The following is a 20862-nucleotide window of genomic DNA, read 5'->3' on the forward strand; positions in this document are numbered from 1 at the left end:
GGGATACTAAAGGGGCAATTTAGCATGCCAATCCACCTAACCTGCACATCTTTGGACTGTGGGAGGGAACTGGAGCACCCGGAAGAAACCCACACAGACACAGGGAGAACGTCCAAACTCCACACACACAGTGACCCGAGGCTGGAATTGAACTTGGGTCCCTGGCGTTGAGAGACAGCAGTGCTAACACACTGTGCCACAGTGCCGCCCCATCACATTTCTAGCCCTTTTCAGCTCTGAAGAAGGGCTGCATGGACTTGAAGCGGTCACCCCGTTTCCTTCTCCATAGACACTGCCAGACCTGCTGAGCTATCCATCATTTTCTGCTTTTAGCTTCTGAGCAGCCGCGGGGTTGGATGGAGAGTTGGTTTAAGTTCAACTGAAATGCATCTGTTTGTCCAAATTAGTGATCTACGGGGACCAACATACAGAAACAATTCAAAATCCATCGCAATTTCTGGTAGCTGGTACGTGAGAGACCAAACGCAGGCTCCGGGATCCAAGTCTGTTGTTCGAACAAATATGTTACCGCCCCCAGTTTATTCTCTTTTCAACAATTCACTACAACTCTGCTCCAGGAATGTCTCGAGGCATTTTTTTTTGTCTTTTTGCTGTCAAGACATCTGAGCAGAAGGCAAGAGCATCGCGGTCGGACTTGCACAAACTTGAAGATCATTTCTCCACACTGGACCTTTTGTAGTCACAAACTTTGGAGTTGTTTATCCGGAATATTTTGCATAGTTTGCCGGCTCGTTGTTGCGCAATTGTGGTCAGTCGGCAAACCTCCAACCCAAAAGCTCATTAATGGGATAAACATTATCCTTTCGAAAACTAAGAAGGAAACAGGACGTGACACTGAAAAATGTGTGGCACGGATTTAGCCCAGAGTGTTCGCGCTGGTTGAAAAAGAGCTAATCAAGCTTAATCTGGTCTTTCAGCTCCTGATCCAGGGCTAATGCTCCCTTTAATTTGCGCACGGTCCCTTTTAAGATTGTTTCGCAGCTGCACGTCTTAAAGGAGCCATGCGGTCTGCTTGCCCACTGGTCCAGATATGGGGCCCAAAACTGCTCACAATATTCCAAATGGGGTCTGACCAGGCCCTTATACCGCCTCAGAAGTACATCCCTGCTCTTGTATTCTATTCTACTGCGAGGTGAGCTTCTGGCCGCTGTGCGGCGATGAGCCAGTGTCGCTTAGAGGAAAGGTTTTCCCAGCAATCTGCAGCTTCCTTCCTCAATAATCAGCTGCCAACAACTGGAAATTATCTCTCAAAATGGTCCTGTTGAATCACAGATTCCCTACAGTGTAGAAAGAGTCCATTTGGTCTGTGCCGACTCTCTGAAACAGCATCCCACCCAGGCCCTCCCATCTGCCCAATCCCCACAACCCCACATAATTACCATGGCTAATCCATCTAGCCTACACTTTGGACATTAAGTGGCAATTTAGCGTGGCCAATCCACCTAACTTAGTGTCAAATGACACTTCACGTTGTGTTTCTTCTGTGAAGGTAGGGTTAGGGTCAACCTCTGAATAAATTGGTGGTGGCTGAAATCGGAACTCCTGAATATAAGCAAATATGGGGTTCCCAAATTCATGCTCCAAATGATCCGCTTGTGGAAAGGATGGAAATTGTCTAGCAAGATCTTCCTCAGACACAATATCAGCATGGCCAATCTATCTAACTTCCACATCTTTGGACGCTAAAGGGCAATTTACCATGGCCAATCCACCTAACATGCACATCTTTGGACAATAAAGGGGAATTTAGCATTGCCAATCCACCTAACCAGCACATTTTTGGAAACTATGGGGCAATTTAGCATGGCCAATTGACCTAACCTACACATACTTGGAGTGTGGGAAGAAACCGGAGTACCCAGAGGAAACCCACGCAGACATGGGAAGAACATGCAAACCCCATACAGACAGTCACCCAAGCTCAGAATCAAACCCGGGTCCCTGGCACAGCGAAGCAGCAGTGCTAACCCCTGCGTCACCGTGCACGAGCTGCCCTGTTAAGCCACAGGTAACCTGCTGGCTAACCCTAAAGAAAGTTGTTTTCATATCTGTCACATGTTTGCCTGAAATCGAGTAGATTAATGGTGGGGGATTGCTTATGCAATCAGAGAACAGTATAGGTTTCCCTAGAAATGAATGATTTTGGTGATAAATATGGAAGAAGTGAAGATTCTGCCCTTCAGGAACAGAGTTACGACTCCCTGAACTAATCCCCCATTAATCTCCAAAGAGAGAAGCTTATTAGTAACATCTATGCCACACAAATGCCAGGCAATGACCATCACCGATAAGAAACAATCACCAACCTTTGACAATCAATGGTGTTACCATCACGGAATCCCCCACCGTCAACATTCTGGGGGTTACCACTAACCAGAAACTCAATTAGTTTCACCGGTCAGAACACTGAATACAGGAGATGGGACGTCTTGTTGAAGTTATTGTACAAGACACTGGTAAGGCCACACTTGGAATACTGTGTACAGTTCTGGTCACCCTATCATAGAGGGGACATTATTAAACTAGAAAGAGTGCAGAAAAGATTTACTAGAATGCTACCGGGACTCGATGGTTTCAGTTAAAAGAGACTGGGTAGACTGGGACATTTTTCTCTGGAACGCAGAAGGCTGAGGGATGATCTTATAGAGGTCTATAAAATAATGAGGGGCATAGATCAGCTAGTAGTCAATATCTTTTCCTAAAGGTAGGGGAGTCTGAAACTAAAGGGCATAGGTTTAAGGTGAGAGGGGAGAGATACAAAAGGGTCCAGAAGGGCAATTTTTTCGCAGTGTCTGGAACCAGCTGCCAGAGGTAGTAGTAGAGGCGGGTACAATTTTGTCTTTTTAAAAAGCATTTAGACAGTTACATGGATAAAATGGGTAAAGAGGGATTAGGGCCAAATGCGGGCAGTTGGGATTAGTTTAAGGATTTAAAAACAATAAAGGGCGGCATGGACAAGTTGGGCCGAAGGGCTTGTTTTCATGCTGTAAACCTCTATGACTCTACGGACTCACCACATAAAAACGAAAGCAAGTCAGAGGTTAGGAATACTGCAGCGAGTAACTCACCTCTTGACTCCCAAAGCCTGTCCACCATCTACAAGGCACAAGTCGGAAGTATGATGGAATACTCCCACTTGCCTAGATGGGTGCAGCTCCAACAACACTAAAGAAGCTTGACAGCATCCAGGACAAAGTAGCCCACTTGATTGGCACCACATCCACAAACATCCACTCCCTCCATCACCGACACTCAGTAGCAGCAGTGTGTACTATCTACAAGATGCACTGCAGCAATTCATCAAAGATCCTTAGACAGCATCTTCCAAACCCACTGCCACTTCCATCTAGAAGGACAAGTGCAGCAGATACATGGGAACACCGCCGCCTGCAAGTTTTCCTCCAATCCGCTCACCATCCTGACTTGGAAATATCCTTTCTGACTCACTCTACCCAACTCTGAGGCGAGAATCCAGGCATTAGCCTGGGCTTAACTTGAACCCGAATCCCAAGAGAGGAAGGATATTCCAACAAAATTATTTCCAATCAGTGAAGGCGGGGCGGGAGAAACATTTTCTTCCAAACGGGTTTCACCCACCCTCAAAAGCCACGAAGTCTTTCTAATTCACCAACATGGAGGTTTCTCTTAGCAAGGTCAAGATTAAACAGATTGGATCAAGTCCCATTTCATGTTCACAGCATCGCAGACCAGTTCCCGCATCTGGATGCAATTAAGCTGCTGGCATTATGAACTCAATGGCCGGTCCCACTTGGACAATTTCGAGACAAATCGAAGGTTGGCCTCAATGTACCTTCATGATGTAATCGTGTCAAACTTTAGTGTTCTGGCACTCCATTGGTTGAATAATTGGCCTTAAGAGGGCAAGGCAGGGGCCAAGTTTCCACATGTGCCTGACTCCCAGGATTGTTAAAGTCATTCAAAAGGCAGGGGAACGGCAAAGTGAAACGTTCAAGTTTAACAAAAGAAATATTGAGGGGGAAACAAGTCGTTGGTGTGGCCTCAGCTGAAAGGATGCCCTTGACTGTGGTTTCTTGTCACAGGTCTGCACGGCAACTCACACGCATGTACACTCACGAACCACACGTGACCACACACACACACAAACGCGCTTCATCACCACAAACACATGCTCACGTGCGCCACCACACACATGTAGGCAATCACACACACGCACGTGCGCACACACACATACATACATGCATGCACACTCACTACCACAAGCCAACTGCCAAAAGCAGTTAATTCACTGAACAGCATTGAGAGAGCCAGAGAGCAGTTGCGAGGTAGCAAAGCACCTCAGACCGTCATACAATCCCTACTGAGCGGAAGGAGAGACCAACTGACCTACTGAGTCCAGACTGATTACAAAGAACAAAGAACAATACAGCACAGGAACAGCCCTTCAGCCCTCCAAGCCTGAACCGATCATGTGTTCCTAACCAGACCATTCATTTGTATCTCTCTATTCCCAGTCTGTTCATGCGGCTATCTAGATAAGTCTTAAATGATCCTAACGTATCTGCCTCGACCACCTTGACTGATAGTGCATTCCAGGCCCCCACCATCCTTTGTTAAGATTCGCCGACAATCTTACCCAGGCCCAACACCTACACTACCCCTCCGTAATCCCATGTATTTGCCCTGCTAATCCCCCAATCCACTCATCTTGGGACACTAAGGGACAATTTGCAATCATAGAATCCCTACAATGCAGAAGAGGCCATTTGGCCCACCGAGTCTGCACCGACTCTCTGACAGAGTATCTCACCCAGGCCATCTCCCTGCGCTAAGCCATCTAACCTACATCTTTGGATACTAAGGGGCAATTTAGCATGGCCAATCCACCTCTGGACTGTTGGAGGAAACCAGAGCACCCAGAGGAAATCCACGCAGACACGGGGAGAATGTGCAAACTCAACACAGACAGGAAGACAGGAATTGAACCCAGGCCCATGACGCCGTGAGGCAGTCCAAGACAGTCTGAAAGATGTGCTGGTTAGGTGCTAAATTGGCTGTGCCAAATTCTCCCTCAGTATACCCAAACAGGTGCTGGAGTGTGGGACTAGGGGATTTTCACAGTAACTTCATTGCAGTGCTAATGTAAACCTACTTGTGACACTAATAGATAAACTTTAAAGTTTAATTTACACATCTTTGAACACTAAGGGGCAAATTAGGCATGGCCAATCCACCTAACATGCACATCTTTGGAGTGTGGGAGGAAACCCACGCAGACACAGGGAGAACGTGCAAACTCCACACAGACAGTGACCCAATCCAGGAATCGAAGCCAGGTCCCTGGGGCTGTGAGGCAGCAGTGCTAACCACTGTGCCACCATGCCTCCCCTATAGGCTGAGAGGCGGTAGATTTACAATCGGGATGAGGAGGAATGACTTCTCGCAGAGGGTGGTGAATTTGTGAAACTTGCTGCCACATAGTGCGGTGGAGTCTAAATCATTAACTGGTTTCTAGGAGGCAGATATACTTCTAATAATAAAGAGAAAGAGGGATATCGGGAACAGGTGGGCAGGTAGATTTGAGACCAGGGAGAGATCAACCATGGTCTGGCTGAATGGCAGAGAAGCTCGAAGGGCTGAATTTGCCTACTTCTGCTCCTAATTTCTATGTTCCTGTCATCACTAGACTATTAATCCAGGAACTCAGCTAATGTTCTGGGGACCTAGTTCGAATCCCACCACGGCAGATGGTGGAATTTGAATTCAATAAAAAATATCTGGAATTAAGAATCTACTGATGACCACAAAACCATTACCAATTGTCGGAATAACCTACCTGGTTCAATTTAAGGAAGGAAATCTGCCGTCCTTACCTGGTCTGGTCTACATATGACTCCAGAAACAAAGCACTGTGGTTGACTCTCGGCTGCTCTCCAAGGGCAACTAGGAATGTGCAATAAATGCTGGCCAGCCAACCATGTCCCACTAATGAATAAAAAAAGGAAATTTTCCCATCCTGCGCATCACGGGAATCATAGCGGGCGTGGATTATAGAAAGATCTTTTGGGCTTAGGTGGGATTTTCTGGTTTTGGGGTAAGCACAGCCATAAAATCCCACCCACTGCATTTGGGGTTACAGAACTTGCGCATTGATGAAACAAAAAAGACATTTTGTCAAAGTTTTTTCTCTCGCACTCATCAGGACAATTGAACAACACCGATGTCAGGGGAAACAACAACTTTAAACTGAATGAGAAGAGAGTGCTGCCTGGTTGGCAGGGAGAGTCAGATTGGTAGCTACGTTGCCTTGGAGAATGCACCAGTTGATGGTGACTGACAGTTAACTGTCAAATATTGTTTGAAAGTTAAGGCAGCTTGATTGATTGGTCAAGGCTTTGCAGGATGAACCAGCTTTGTAAGAACATAAGAACATAAGAAATAGGAGCAGGAGTAGGCCATCTAGCCCTTCGAGCCTGCCCCGCCATTCAATAAGATCATGGCTGATCTGTTGTGGCTCAGTTCCACTTTCCCGCCCTCTCCCCATAACCCTTAATCCCCTCTCTTATCAAGAACCCATCAACCCGCTTCTTAAAAATATTTAGCGAGGCAGCCTCCACCACTTCAACAGGCAGAGAATTCCAGAGGTTCACCACCCTTTGAGTGAAGAAGTTCCTCCTCAACTCCGTTCTAAACCGCCTCCCCTTTATCTTGATGCTGTGCCCCCTAGTCCTACTGTCTTTTTTGAGCGGGAAGAGTCTCTCCACCTCTATCCTATCCATCCCATTCATCATCTTATACGTCTCAATGAGATCTCCCCTCATTCTTCTAAACTCTAACGAGTACAAGCCTAGTTTATTCAGCCTCTCCTCATAGCTCAACCCCCTCAACTCCGGTATCAGCCTAGTAAACCTCCTCTGCACTCCCTCCAAGGCCAAAATATCCTTGCGCAGGTGCGGCGCCCAAAACTGCACACAGTACTCCAGCTGCGGCCTCACCAATGCCCTATACAGCTGCAGCAAGACCTCCCTACTTTTATATTCAATCCCCCTCGCTATGAAGGCCAGCATCCCATTCGCCTTCCTGACCACCTGCTGCACCTGCAAGCTGGGTTTTTGCGACTCATGCACAAGGACCCCGAGGTCCCTCTGCACCGTCGCCTGCTGCAGTTTTTCGCCACGTAAGTAATAGTCCTTCCTACCATTCTTCCTACCAAAGTGGACCACCTCACACTTGCCAACATTAAATTCCATTTGCCATTTCCTGGCCCATTCGCCCAGCCTATCTAGATCCTTCTGCAGACTCTCCACACCCTTCGCACAGTTTGCCTTTCCCCCAATCTTGGTGTCATCAGCAAATTTCGACACCCTACACTCGGTTCCCTCCTCCAGATCATCTATATAAATGGTAAATAGCTGAGGCCCCAGCACCGACCCCTGGGGCACCCCACTAGTCACCAACCGCCAATCCGAATAGCACCCATTGACCCCCACTCTCTGCCTCCTATTTGACAACCAATCCTCTATCCACGCTAACACCCTACCCCCAACTCCATGTCCCCTGACCTTCTGCAATAACCTCTTGTGAGGTACCTTGTCAAACGCCTTCTGAAAATCCAGAAAGACCACATCCACCGGCTCTCCTCTATCCACTGCCCTAGACACATCCTCATAGAACTCCAGTAAATTTGTCAGATGCTTAAGTGATGGGAGGAAGGAGATAGTTTCCTGACACGCTCAATTCAAAGCTGAAAGATTTGTACACACTGCTCTTTACAACAGAGCTGATCCCAGGTTTGATTCTTCTTCCTTGACTCAAAGGGTTTATGAAATAGCACAGTAAAGGGCTACGAAGACAGAAAATGCTGGAAAATCTGAACAGGTCTCTGCGGAGAGAGAATCGAGCTAATGTTTTGAGTCCGGATCATCCTTAATCAGAGGTGTTCTCCCATAACAAAGGTTTAATTAAATTTATTTATATTAATGCGCAGATGACACTGCTCAATTTGCCTCTAGTGCCAAGTATGGTCCCTTATCCACATTTTCTCTGCACTTCTTGGTGTGGCTCTGTGGAGCAATGGATAGCGTGTTGGACTTCCAGTCATTGTTTGATGAGACACTCAAAGGTTGTGCGTTTGAGTTCCACCAAAGTCAGCTTTTGGAGGACGGCACAGAGGTTAGCACTGCTGCCTCACAGCGCCAGGGATCTGGGTTCAATCCTGGCCTCGGGTCACTGACTGTGTGGAGTTTGCGTGTTCTCTGCGTGGGTTTCCGCCGGGTGTTCCGGTTTCCTCCCACAGTCCAAAAATGTGCGGGTTAGGTGGATCGGCCATGCTAAATTGCCTCTTGGTGTTAGGGAGTTAGCAGGGTAAATACATGGGGTTACAGGGATAGGGTTTGGGTGGAATTGTTGTTGGTGCAGCCTCAATGACCTTTGTAGGGATTCTATGATGATGCTATGATTCTTTCAACTCTTCAGATACCTACTTCATCTATTTTCTTTTACTCATTCATGGGACATGAGCAACACTGGCTAGCCAGCATTTATTGCCCTTATCCCTAATTGCCCTTGAATTCAATGGAATGCCACTCATTTTTCTTATTCATTCTTGGGACATGTGCATAGCTGGGCTGGCCAGCATTTGTTGCCCATGCCTAGTTACCCTTGTTCAGAGGGCAGTTGAGAGTCATTGCTGTAGCTCTGCAGTCGCATGTAGGCCAGGCCAGGTAAGGATGGCAGATTTCCTTCTCTCAAGGACATTAGTGAACCAGATGGGTTTTTAATGACAATGGTTTCATAGTCAATTGGACTTTGAATGGTAGATTTTAGTAAACAATCGAATTTTATTCCAACAAGTTGCCAGAGTGGGATTTGAACCTGTGTCCCCATGGTTGACAATGGTTTCATGGTCATCAGTGGATTCTTAATGTTTCTTTAGAAGGAACTCTTCAAAGTGCCGAAAATGAAAGTACAACAAAACTTACTCCAACTTATAAATCATAAAAAAATCATTACTCCAAACTTGGGGCCACTCCAAGCTTCCCACAATTCTACATAGTTCCTTATTTCTAGTGAATCAGCTAGTCAGCTGACTATTACATTCCCTATGTAATTGGTTCCATTATTTACTGGGTCAGCTGACCCTTACATCTTGTTCACATTACATCCAATACAGAGTTGTCGCCAGTTACATTCTGGCACTTAATTCCAGTTTTTGTTTGTGGAATTCAAATTCCACGATCTGCCATGGCGGGACTCGAACCCAGGTCCCCGGCTGAGATTCTGGATCAATCAGTCTAGCGATAATACCACTAGGCCGTCGCCCTCCCCTCTGCGTATAGATCAACCAAAAGAGCTTGCTGCACACAAGTGTAGAAACGTGGACCGTAACACTGAACGGCAATGGATTTCAATCATAATAATCAAATAACAAGTCACTTCAGTGTCGATATACACTATCACACAATGCAAAGGCTTTGTAAGACCGATATATATTCATTATTAGACCCAATCTCTTCAAAGCAACTTCCAGCGCAGCCTAGGTTGCCACATTTGAACACTTCCTGCGTACAGACTGGGAAATGAAAACCAATGTGAAACAAACAATCAGAAAACAAAATATCCTCAATAAATATTAATGTCTGCTACCTAACTATGGAAGGCGCATCAGTTGCCATTATTAATTCCACTCTACACTCGCTATCCTAACCTTTTCACTTGACATTTTAAATGAGCTGTAATCTTTCCCACAAAGTCCTCAAGTCATTCCCATTATACAGAAATAATTACTGCAGCGTAGGTGTAATTTTATCTTAATTGAATCCTGGGGCCAATAGTCCTCGCACAAGTTTCGCGCAAATGAAGATTCTAATTTGCCCCTTTTCTCCAAGGGGTGGTTCAAATCCTGACCTCCGCCCCCTCCCACACAATATCATCCCCCCCTCTCACCCAGGGCACTTACTGGTGACAGCTGTGCCACTCCCAGGTGTGGCGAGGTCTGTTCGGGAGGAAGTCGGCGACCCCTTGGTTCTTCACTCTCTGGGGAAACCGCAGGAGGACCCTGATGTCATAATCCGTGGCATCGGACGTATAGGCGGTGCTGAAGGAGACGAAAGGAAAGGTTAGTCTGCAGGGAGAGGGTGCGCCACAGAAGCTGTGAGCAAACTCGGCACAGATGCAATTCATAAGTTCCCCAACAACCGGACCCGCCAGGGTAGTAACATTGCCACTGGGTTAGTAATCCAGAGGAACCCAGGTTCGGATCCAGCCTTGGATGACTGTCCGTGTGGAGTTTGCATGTTCTTCCCTTAATGTCCACTGATGTGCAGTTTAAATAGATTGGCCAAGCTAAATTACCCCTTAATATCCAAAGATAAGCAGGTGGATTTTCCATACTGAAGTGTCTTTCGTGTCCAAAGATGCTTAAGTTAGGTGGATTGGCAATGCTAAATTGCCCCTTAGTGTAGGTTAGGTGGATTAGTCATGGTAAATGTCTTTCTTTACACAGAATCCTTACAGTGCAGAAGGAGGCTATTCAGCCCACTGAGTCAGCACCAACCCCACCTTTGTTGCCTTAGCCAGGCCCCATCCTTGTAATCCACGTATTTACCCCTCCAATCCCCCTAACCTATATAACTTGGAACAATTTAGCATGGCCAATCAGCCTAACTTGCACATCTTTGGACTGTGGGAACACCCCGAGCAAGCCCAAACAGACAGGGGGAGAACGTGCAAACTCCACACAGACAGTGACTCAAGCTGGGAATCGAACCTGGGTCCCTGGCACTGTGAGGCAGCGGTGCCACTGTGCCACCCCAGGTTCATGAATCAATGCCCTTTGCCTGTATATCCTAAACCTAGATACTACAATTTAACAACCATTAACAGGATGCCCATAAAGGATTATCTTCACAGCTATCATTCAGCTCTCTAATATTGGTTAGAACTGCTGCCTCACAGCGCCAATGACCAGTGCTCAATTCCGGTCTCAGGTCACTGTCTGTATGGAGTTTGTATGTTCTTCCCATGTCTGCATGGGTTTCCTCCAAGTGCTCCGGTTTCCTCCCACGATCTAAAGGTAGGCTGGTTAAGTGCATTAGCCACGCTAACTTGTTCACTAGCTAGGTTAAATGCATGGGGTTATAGGGAGAGGGCCTGGGTTGAATTGTAGTCAGTGCAGACTCGATGGGCCAAATGGCTTCCTTCTGCACTGCAGGATTCTATGAATTATTAAGCCGACCCTAATGCTCCCTCTGATCTGCTAACTTACTTTTCTAACCAGACCCAGTAACCACAGGCAATAATTTTGGGTGGGGAAATGGGCTGGGCAGGGAAGGGTGGCTGTTTCTGCTGGATTGGGCATCCAAAGATGATCAGGTTAGATGGATTAGCCATTGTAAGCCCCATTCAAGAGGGAGTGCCCTTGGTACCATTTTTCCGATGAGACAACAAACCAGGGTCCCATCTGCTCAGAGAAGAATCAGCAATCCCATGACACTATTGCGAACAGATGTAAGAGAGTCATCCCCAGTGTCCTGGCCAATGGTCCCCCCTCAGTTAGGTTATTACAAAAGGAGATTGTCTGGCCATTAACACGTTGTTGTTTGTGGGGGTTTTCTGTGCATCCAATTGGCTGTCATTTTCTTACATTAGAACAGGGGGCAGTACCTCTTGGCTGTACAGCACTTGGAAATGGCTTGAGGTGGAAAGGCAAGTTTGTTTGCCCTACTTAAAGGGACAGGTTTAGCAGAATCAAAGCACGCTGGCACAGTGGTTAGCACTGCTGCGTCACAGCACCAGAGATCTGAGTTCAATTCCCGGCTTGGGTGACGGTATGTACGTTCTCCCTGTATCTGCGTGGGTTTCCTCCAGGTACTCCCACAGTCCAAAAGACATGCTAGTTTGGTGCTAAGTTCTCTCGGTGTGCCTGAATAGGCACTGGTGTGTGGCGATTTGGGATTTTCACAGTAACTTCAGCAGAAGCAGCCATCCTTCCCCGCCTAGCCCATTTGTCTACCCAAAATTATCGCCTGTGGTTGCTGGGTCTGGTTAGAAAAGTAAGTGTTAATTTAAACCTACTTGTGACACTAACAAAATAAACTTCAACATAAACTAATCCGCACATCTTTGAAGTGTGGGAGGAAACCAGAGCACCCTGAGGAAACCTCCGCAGACACGGGGAGAACGTGCAGACGCCACACAAGGAATGAGCCAAGGCCAGAACTGAACCTCAGTTCCCCAGTCCAAGAGATGTACTGGTCGGGTGCACTGGCCGTGCTAAATTCTCCCTCAGTTGCACCCGAACAGGCGCCGGAGTGTGGCGACTAGGGGATTTTCATAGTAACTTCATTGCAGTGTTAATGTAAGCCTACTTGTGACACTAATAAATAAACTTTAAAAAAAAATCTATAAATTGAGTAAAATTCCATTCCATCTAGTATCTGTCCAACTTCCGGACTGGGCAGTGTGTGCAGGAACTTGTACATCAGGAAGGAATGAAGAACTCCACTCCGTGGCAGACTCCAAGGCCTCTTCAGTCTCGCGCTCCCCGCTACCAGCGAGAACGGAGAATTTGGCGCCCGGCTATTCACTGCAGCGGGACTGGATAATCCCAGCCATCATCCAGGTCAGAGAATCCGACCCATACTTGTAACTCAAAGAGTCTGATCTAGATCCAAGATCTGGGACGAAAGACTGCAATTGGGACTTGTCCTGTGCCGGCCGCCTTTGGAATAAATCTCCGGAATTCCGACTCACTGACACAGAACTTTGGGAAGCGCCGCAAAGAGGTGGATGAATGGTTCCAGACTGTGACGACATACCTTGCCAAGCACTTCTCTTCTGCTGCGCATCGTAAGGAATACAAGTGGGACCTCTGCACGTAGGTGGAAGCTTGGACATAATACGGGTCAGGTACCAAGTCAGGCAAACCTAAAGGAAAGGAAAATGGAAGAAAAATAGAGACAAAACTGCCATGAATTTCTAAATAAAGTTAACTCCAAGAATCTCACAGTTTGCATCTTCCTGGTCAAATGAAAGAGTTTATACCCTCATGTCTCCCAACCTACCTTCTCAAAGAACAAAGAACAAAGAACAACACAGCACGGGAAACAGGCCCTTCGGCCCAACGAGCCCGCGCTGCCATCTTAACAATGTGTTTTTCTTCCTCCACCCTTGACCCATGTCGATGTTTATGGTACCCCCATTGGAAACTAGATTAAGGGGAGAATAATTTAGGGACAATTTGTTACACCAATCAGCCTAAGAGCACATCTTTGAAGAGCACTGAAAGTGGCAATGCAGGTGGAGAAGGTAGTCAAGAAGGCATACGGCATGCTTGCCTTCATCGACCGGGGCATTGAGTTTAAAAATTGGCAAGTCATGTTGCAGCTTTATAGAACCTTAGTTAGGCCGCACTTGGAATATAGTGTTCAATTCTGGTCGCCACGCTACCAGAAGGATGTGGAGGCTTTGGAGAGGGTACAGAAAAGATTTACCAGGATGTCACCTGGTATGGAGGGCATTAGCTATGAGGAGAGGTTGAAGAAACTTGGTTTGTTCTCACTGGAGTGACGGAGGTTGAGGAGAGACCTGATAAAAGTCTACAAGATTATGAGAGGCATGGACAGAGCGGATAGTTACAAGCTTTTTCCCAGGGTGGAAGAGGCAATTACTTGGGGGCACAGGTTTAAGGTGCGAGGGGCAAGGTTTAAAGGACAAGGCGGATTTTTTACACAGAGAGTAGTGGGTGCCTGGAACTCGGAGGAGGAGGAGGTAGTGAAAGCAGATGCAGTAGTGACTTTTAAGGGGCATCTTGACAAATTCATAAATAGGATGGGAATGGAGGGATATGGTCCCTGGGAGGGTAAGGGGCTTTAATTCAGTTGGGCAGCATGGTAAGTGCAGGCTTGGAGGCCGAAGGGTCTGTTCCTGTGCTGTAATTTTCTTTGTTCTTTATTCTAAAGAGAATCACACTGCCCGATTTCTGTCTGATCGAGATTCATTCTTTCTGCTCTCTCGATATATCCGTGCAAAGTTACCTCTTTAGGTTGCATATCTGGGCTTTCTGATGGTAGGAAAGTGGGGCCCTGAAGAATGTGTCAATATTGACACAAGGTCTCAGGATTGAGCCAGGCTATGTATAAGGAAAAGTCCCTTGGATCGTGCCAATGTATGTTGGAAGAGGGTGAATCCTCAAGAATGTGCCAATATTTACAAAAGGAGTCCAGAGGAATGTGACAAAATAGAATTGTAGAATTCCTGCAGTGCAGAAGGTAGCCATTTGGCCCATTGAGCCTGCACCGATAGCAATCCCACGCAGGCCCTATCCAATAACCCCCTCCCGATACCAAGGAGCAATTTAGCATGGGCAATCCACCTAACCAGCACATCTTTCCAACTGTGGGAGAAAACAGGAGCACCCGGCGGAAACCCACATAGCATAGCAAAACTAAAGTATCACAAATCCAATAACTGAATCATGGAATCTCTAGAATGCAGGGAGAGGCCATTCAGCCCATCAAGTTCACACTAATTCTCTGACAGAGCATATTACCTAGGCCCACCACCTTTCCATTCCAGATCCTAAACCCAAAACCCAGCGCATTTACTATCTAACTTACACATCTTTGGACACTAAGAGGCAAAATAGCATGGCCAATCCACCCCCAAACTTGCACATCTTTGGAGACTAAGGGACAATTTAGCAGGACTAATCCACCTATTTTAGGCATCTCTGGACACTAAGGGACAATTTAGCTCGGCCAGTCCACCCTAACCCACACATCTTTCAGACTGCGGGAAGAAACAAGAGACCCAGAGGAAACTGCTACAAAAACAGAATAGGATAGAGTGGCACAGTGGTTAGCATTGTTGCCTCACAGTGCCAGGGATCTGGGTTCAATTCCCACTTGAGTCACTGTTTACGTGGAGTCTGCACCTTTTCCCCCATGTCTGCATGGTTTTCCTCCAGATGCTCCAGTTTCCTCCTACAGTCCAGAAGACATGTTGGTTAGGTGCACTGGCTGTGCTAAAATTCTCCCTCAGTGTAACCGAATAGGCGCTGGAGTGTGGCGACTAAGAGATTTTTCACAATAACTTCATTGCGATGTTAATGTAAGCCTATTTGTGACATAAATAAATATACTGTCAGACTTTCGACACAGTAAAGAGATAGAGAATCTGGTGAACTGGTGCGGCGACAATAATTTCTCTCTTAATGGCAACAAAACAAAGGAGATAGTCATCAACTTCAGGAAGTGTAGTGGAGGGCATGCCCCTGTCTACACCAACAGGGGCAAAGTAGAAATGGTCGAGAGCTTCAAGTTTTTAGGTTTCTAGATCACCACTCTCTTTTCCATCTTCTTCCGTCAGGAAACAAGATACAGAAGTCTGAGGTCACGTACCAACCGACTCAAGAACAGCTTCTTCCCTGCTGCTGTCAGACTTTTGAATGGACTTACCTCGCATTAAGTTGATCTTTCTGTACACTCTAGCTGTGACTGTAACATTACATTCTGCACTCTCTTGTTTCCTTCTCTATAAACGGTATGCTTTGTCTGTATAGCGCGCAAGAAACAATACTTTTCACTGTAAACTAATAAATGTGACAATAATAAATCAAATCAAATCCTCCTCTCCCACCTTCTATGCCTTTTAGCTTTGACAAAGGGTCATCTGGACTCGAAACGTCTGCTCTTTTCTCTCCTTACAGATGCTGCCAGACCTGCTGAGATTTTCCAGCATTTTCTACTTTGGTTTCAAATCCTCCTATAAGACCCTGAGACACAGCAGCAGAATTAGCCCACTCGGCCCATCGAGTCTGCTCTGCCATTCAATCATGGAATGTATTTTTCTCATCCCCGTTTTCCTGCCTTTTCCCCATAACCCCCGAGCCCCTGCCTCGTCATCTTGGTCCCCCTTACTCTGAGGCTGTGCCCTCGGATCCTAGTCTCAGCTAACAGGGCCAGAGCGGGGATGAAAAATAGTGGATCAGACTTGCAGCAAAGGTTAATGCCGCGGTGATTAACACAACTCTTTAAAAGCACAGCTGGATAAGTGTCGGATTGAAAATGTAATTGAAGGTCGGCTGGTTAAATACAGACAGATGATTAAATCCTCCGGGGTCTGCAACAATCTCCAGACTTCCTACAAGAATGTAAATGCCATTTGCAGCAAGCAACCAGTCAGCGTTGAATAATGAGGGGCCGGCAGGTTAAAAAGATAGCGAGGCGCTCTGCCCAGTTACCTCCAGGGGTCAGGGGAAACCTTCCCCGCGTGAGATAAGTTGTGTGTGGGATCCGCGGGTTCAAAAGACAAGAGGCCTCTCCAAAAGTTCGGGCTGGAAAGTTTGAGCACAAGACTTGCTGTGTGTTGACTGCCTCTGCCCTGGTTACAACATAGGTCACTGAAAGTGCAGATTTTGTGACATCCACACACACAGGAACAAGACTCCATTCGGGCAGCGATTAGTGCTTGGCGGATCTACAGTGAGGTAATGACATAACACTCTCCAGACACCTTCAGGCAATGGGTGGTACAGAATGTTCTCCCCAAGCATCGCTGTGGCCGAGGAACATTCTAGAATCTCACAGTAAACTGCAAAAACAAATCATAGAATCCCCACAGTGCAGGAGGAGGCATTCGGCCTCCCCATCCCCATACATTTACCCTACTCTATGACCTCGCGACCCTTTGACAAGTCATAGCGTCATAGAGGTTTACAGCATGGAAACAGGCCCTTCGGCCCAACTTGTCCACGCCGCCTTTTTTTTTTAAAACCCCTAAGCTAATCCCAATTGCCCGCATTTGGCCCATATCCCTCTATGCCCACCGTACCCATGTAACTGTCTAAATGCTTTTTAAAAGACAGAATTGTACCCACCTCTACTACTGCCTCTGGCAGCTTGTCCTAGGCACTCATCACACTCTGGAAAAACTGCCCCGCTGGACACTTTTGTAACTCTCCCCTTTCACCTTAAAGCTAGGCCCTCTAGTTTTAAACTCCCCTACCTTTGGGAAAAGATAATGACTATCTATCTGATCTATGCCCCTCATTATTTTATAGACCTCTACAAGATCACTTCTCAACCTCCTGTGCTCCAGAGGAAAAAGTCCGAGTCTAACCAACCTCTCTTTATAATTCAATCTATCAAGTCCCGGTAGCATCCTAGTAAGTCTTTTCTGTACTCTTTCTACTTTAATAATATCCTTTCTATAATAGGGTGACCAGAACTGCACACAGTATTCCAAGTGTGGCCTTACCAATGTCTTGTATAGCTTCAACAAGATGTCCCAACTCCTCAATTCAATGTTCTGAGCGATGAAGTCAACCATGATCTCACTGAATGTGTGGATCAGACTTGAGGGAGCAAAATAATTACCTCCTAGCTAGTCCCCCTAACACTCAGGAGCAATTCAGCATGGCCAGTCCACCTAACCCGCACATCTTTGGACTGCTGGAGGTAACCGGAGCGAAACCCATGCAAACACAGGGAGAATGTGCAAACTCCACACAGCGATCCAAGCCTCGAATTGAACCGGGGTCCCTGGTGCTGTGAGGTAACAGTGCTAACCACTGTGCTGCCAGAACTCAGACACAACATTGGTTTAGTGTTCCTGAGCAATATTTAGTGTAGGTTGTATTCATAGAATCCCACCAACACAGAAGGAGAACACCTGGGCCACTGAGACCGCACTGACAACAATTCCACCCTATCCCCGTAACCACGTGTTTACCCTGCAATTGCCCCTGGCACTAGGGGGTAATTTAGCATGGTCGATCAACCTAACCCACACGTCTTTGGAGTGTGGGAGGGAACTGGAGCACCCGATTTCACATCACATACATCAAAATGTGTTAGGTACCATTCAATAAGGGTGAATCATTTATTACCCCCCCCACTTTCCCCAGTCATAAGAACATAAGAACATAAGAAAATAGGAGCAGGAGTAGGCCATCTAGCCCTTCGAGCCTGCCCCGCCATTCAATAAGATCATGGCTGATCTGTCGTGGCTCAGTTCCACTTTCCCGCCCTCTCCCCATAACCCTTAATCCCCTCTCTTATCAAGAACCCATCAACCCGCTTCTTAAAAATATTTAGCGAGGCAGCCTCCACCACTTCAACGGGCAGAGAATTCCAGAGATTCACCACCCTTTGAGTGAAGAAGTTCCTCCTCAACTCCGTTCTAAACCGCCTCCCCTTTATCTTGAGGCTGTGCCCCCTAGTCCTACTGTCTTTTTTGAGCGGGAAGAGTCTCTCCACCTCTATCTATCTAGTCAAGAGCTATGGGACGGATTTTGCTTCCGGTGGTGGGAATCGGGAGATAGGAGCCAATCCCAGGTCACATTCCCGCTTCATCTTCAAGTTTAAGTTTGTTCATTAGTGCCACAAATCAACTTACATTAACACTGCAATGAAGTTACTGTGAGAATCCCCTAGTTGCCACACTCCGGTACACTGAAGGAACATTTAAAGTTTATTTATTAGTGTCACAAGTAGCCTTACAGTAATATGGCAATGAAGTTACTGTGAAATTAATACATTGTGAGCAGACCATGCCGTGGGTCATTTAAGAGCACTGCTGCCTCACAGTGCCAGGGACCTGGGTTTGATTCCGGCCTTGGGTCACTGTCTGTGTGGAGTTTGTACATTCTCCCCATGTCTGCGTGGGTTTCCTCCAGGTGCTCTGGTTTCCTCCCACAGTCCTAACATGTGCGGGTTAGGTGGACTGGCCGTGCTAAATGGACCCTAGTGTCAGTGGCATTTGCAGTGTAAACACATGGGATTACAAGGACAGGGTTGGGTGGGATTGTTGTCAGTGCAGATCGATGGGCTGAACGGCCTCCTTCTTCACTGTAAGGACTCTATGATTCCATGAATACAATCTGCACTAAATATTACTCAGCAACACTGAGTGAATCTTGCGTCTGAAGTTTGCACTGGCATTAAAGTTACAACAATGCTGAATTTTATTTAGTAATCACAAGTAGGCTTACATTAACACTGCAATGAAGCTACTGCAAAATCCCCTAGTCACCACACTCCGGTGCCTGTCTGGGTACACCGAGGGAGAATTTAGCACAACTGATGCACCTAACCAGCACGTCTTTTGGACTGTGGGAGGAAACGGGAGCACCCAGAGGAAACTCACGCAGACACAGGGAGAATGTGCAGACTCCACACGGACAGTGACCCAAGGCCAGAATTGAACCCGGGCGGCAGTGCTAACCACTGTGCCACCGTACTCAACACTGTACAGGAAAAGCACCCAGAGGTGTTTTGATTCCTCTGATTTTTCTAACTGCCCTGGGAAGCAGTGGCTGCGATATTTTATGCTTGGCTTAGTATCTGATTCATCACTTCAGGGCAAGGAGTGAGTGACAAGTAACATTGCTCTTGGATAGTAAAGAACAACGCGTCTGACCACAGGAAGATAGGAGGAGATAATTATTTCACCCCTCAGGTCTGATTCACTTAATGAGATCATGGCTGACTTGTCAAAGGGTCACGAGGTCATACAGTATTGACCCAACTCCAACTGCCCATCATGCCCTGTTGCCTGTGATCGCTTAATAATAAAAGCAATCCATCAAATCCAGATTTAAATGAACGATCTGACTTAGCTTCGACTGACATTTATGCTAGAATGTTCTAACTAGCCTTTGCGGGCAGTGAAACTTTTAGCTCGAAAGATTGGATTCAAGTCTTTCAGACTGTGCCTGGAATTTTCCCATCCCACCCACCACGGGAATCGTAGCGCGTGGGGAGGGGTTGGACTGTGCAAAGGTCCATTAACTCCAGGCAGGAATTCCCAGCCTTGGGGTGAAAAATCCTACCCTATGGCTGGAATCGTACCACCTCACCCACTATGGGGATTATTGTAGGTGGGGGGAAGGACCATGTAAAGGTCATAGAATCACAGAAACCCTACAGTGCAGAAGGAGCCATTCAGCCCATTGAGTCTGCACCAATAACAATCCCACCTGAAGCCCCATCTCCACAACCCCATACATTTACCCAGCTAATCCCTCTATTCTATACATCCCAGGATACTATGGCCAATGTAACATAGTCAATCAACCTAACCAGCACGTCTTTTGGACTGTGGGAGGAAACTGGAGGACCCGGAAAACACACACACACACACACACACACACACACAGGAGAATGTGTAAACTCCACACAGACAGAGACCCAAGGCTGGAATTGAACCCAGGTCCCTGGAGCTGTGAGGCAGCACTGCTAACCACTATGCCACCGGTCCACTGACCTCGGCTGGAATCCACAGCCCTGGGGAGATCACAGCTAGAGAATCCCACCCTACGTCTCCTAGAGCTACATTGTTTAATACCAGAGATGGTTTACCTCAACTCTATCCGTTCCCCTTTATATCAATCAAATGACTAATACATTTCTAAATTCTAGCAAGTTAAATCCAAGCTCCTGTAATCTCAGTTTGTGATTTAACTCTTGAAGTTCAGGTGGAATTCTGGTAAAGCCACCCAGCACTCCCTCCAAGGCTGATATATATATATAAAAAATAAATTTCCTGAGATGTGACACTCCAAACTGAACATGGTATTCCAGGTCCATCTATTCTCTCCCACAGCCAACATGCACATTGCAAGCTCTCAAAGACAGCAATGTAATAATGACCAGAGAATCTCGTTTGGCAATTGAGATACCCAGGGATAATTTTCCAGCCCTTCATGCCAGAAGGATTTTCCAATCCCGACAGCATGAACCAAGCTACAATGGCTCACCAACCCTGCCATAAGGCTACCCACCTCTCACCCACGTGTGGTAAGCAAATTGCTGAAAATTCCAGGCATTTCCTCAGGGCCTGATCAGAGTAAAGCAATGG

At 46.8% G+C, this 20862-nt stretch overlaps 1 protein-coding gene across 1 annotated transcript in view; it reads right to left on the reverse strand.

Annotated features, from left to right (window-relative positions):
• loxl1 (lysyl oxidase-like 1) overlaps positions 1-20862 on the reverse strand; it is a 57722-nt gene that overhangs the window by 17974 nt on the left and 18886 nt on the right. Inside the window, exons 2-3 of the mRNA XM_080216269.1 lie at positions 12819-12927; positions 9959-10096 (exon numbers count right to left, since the gene is read on the reverse strand). Of these exons, the coding sequence (XP_080072395.1) occupies positions 9959-10096; positions 12819-12927 (247 nt within the window). The remainder of the gene's footprint in view (positions 1-9958; positions 10097-12818; positions 12928-20862) is intronic.

This window comes from Carcharhinus amblyrhynchos, chromosome 32, assembly GCF_965287045.1.
Source record: "Carcharhinus amblyrhynchos chromosome 32, sCarAmb.v2.hapA, whole genome shotgun sequence".
Taxonomy (NCBI): domain Eukaryota; kingdom Metazoa; phylum Chordata; class Chondrichthyes; order Carcharhiniformes; family Carcharhinidae; genus Carcharhinus; species Carcharhinus amblyrhynchos.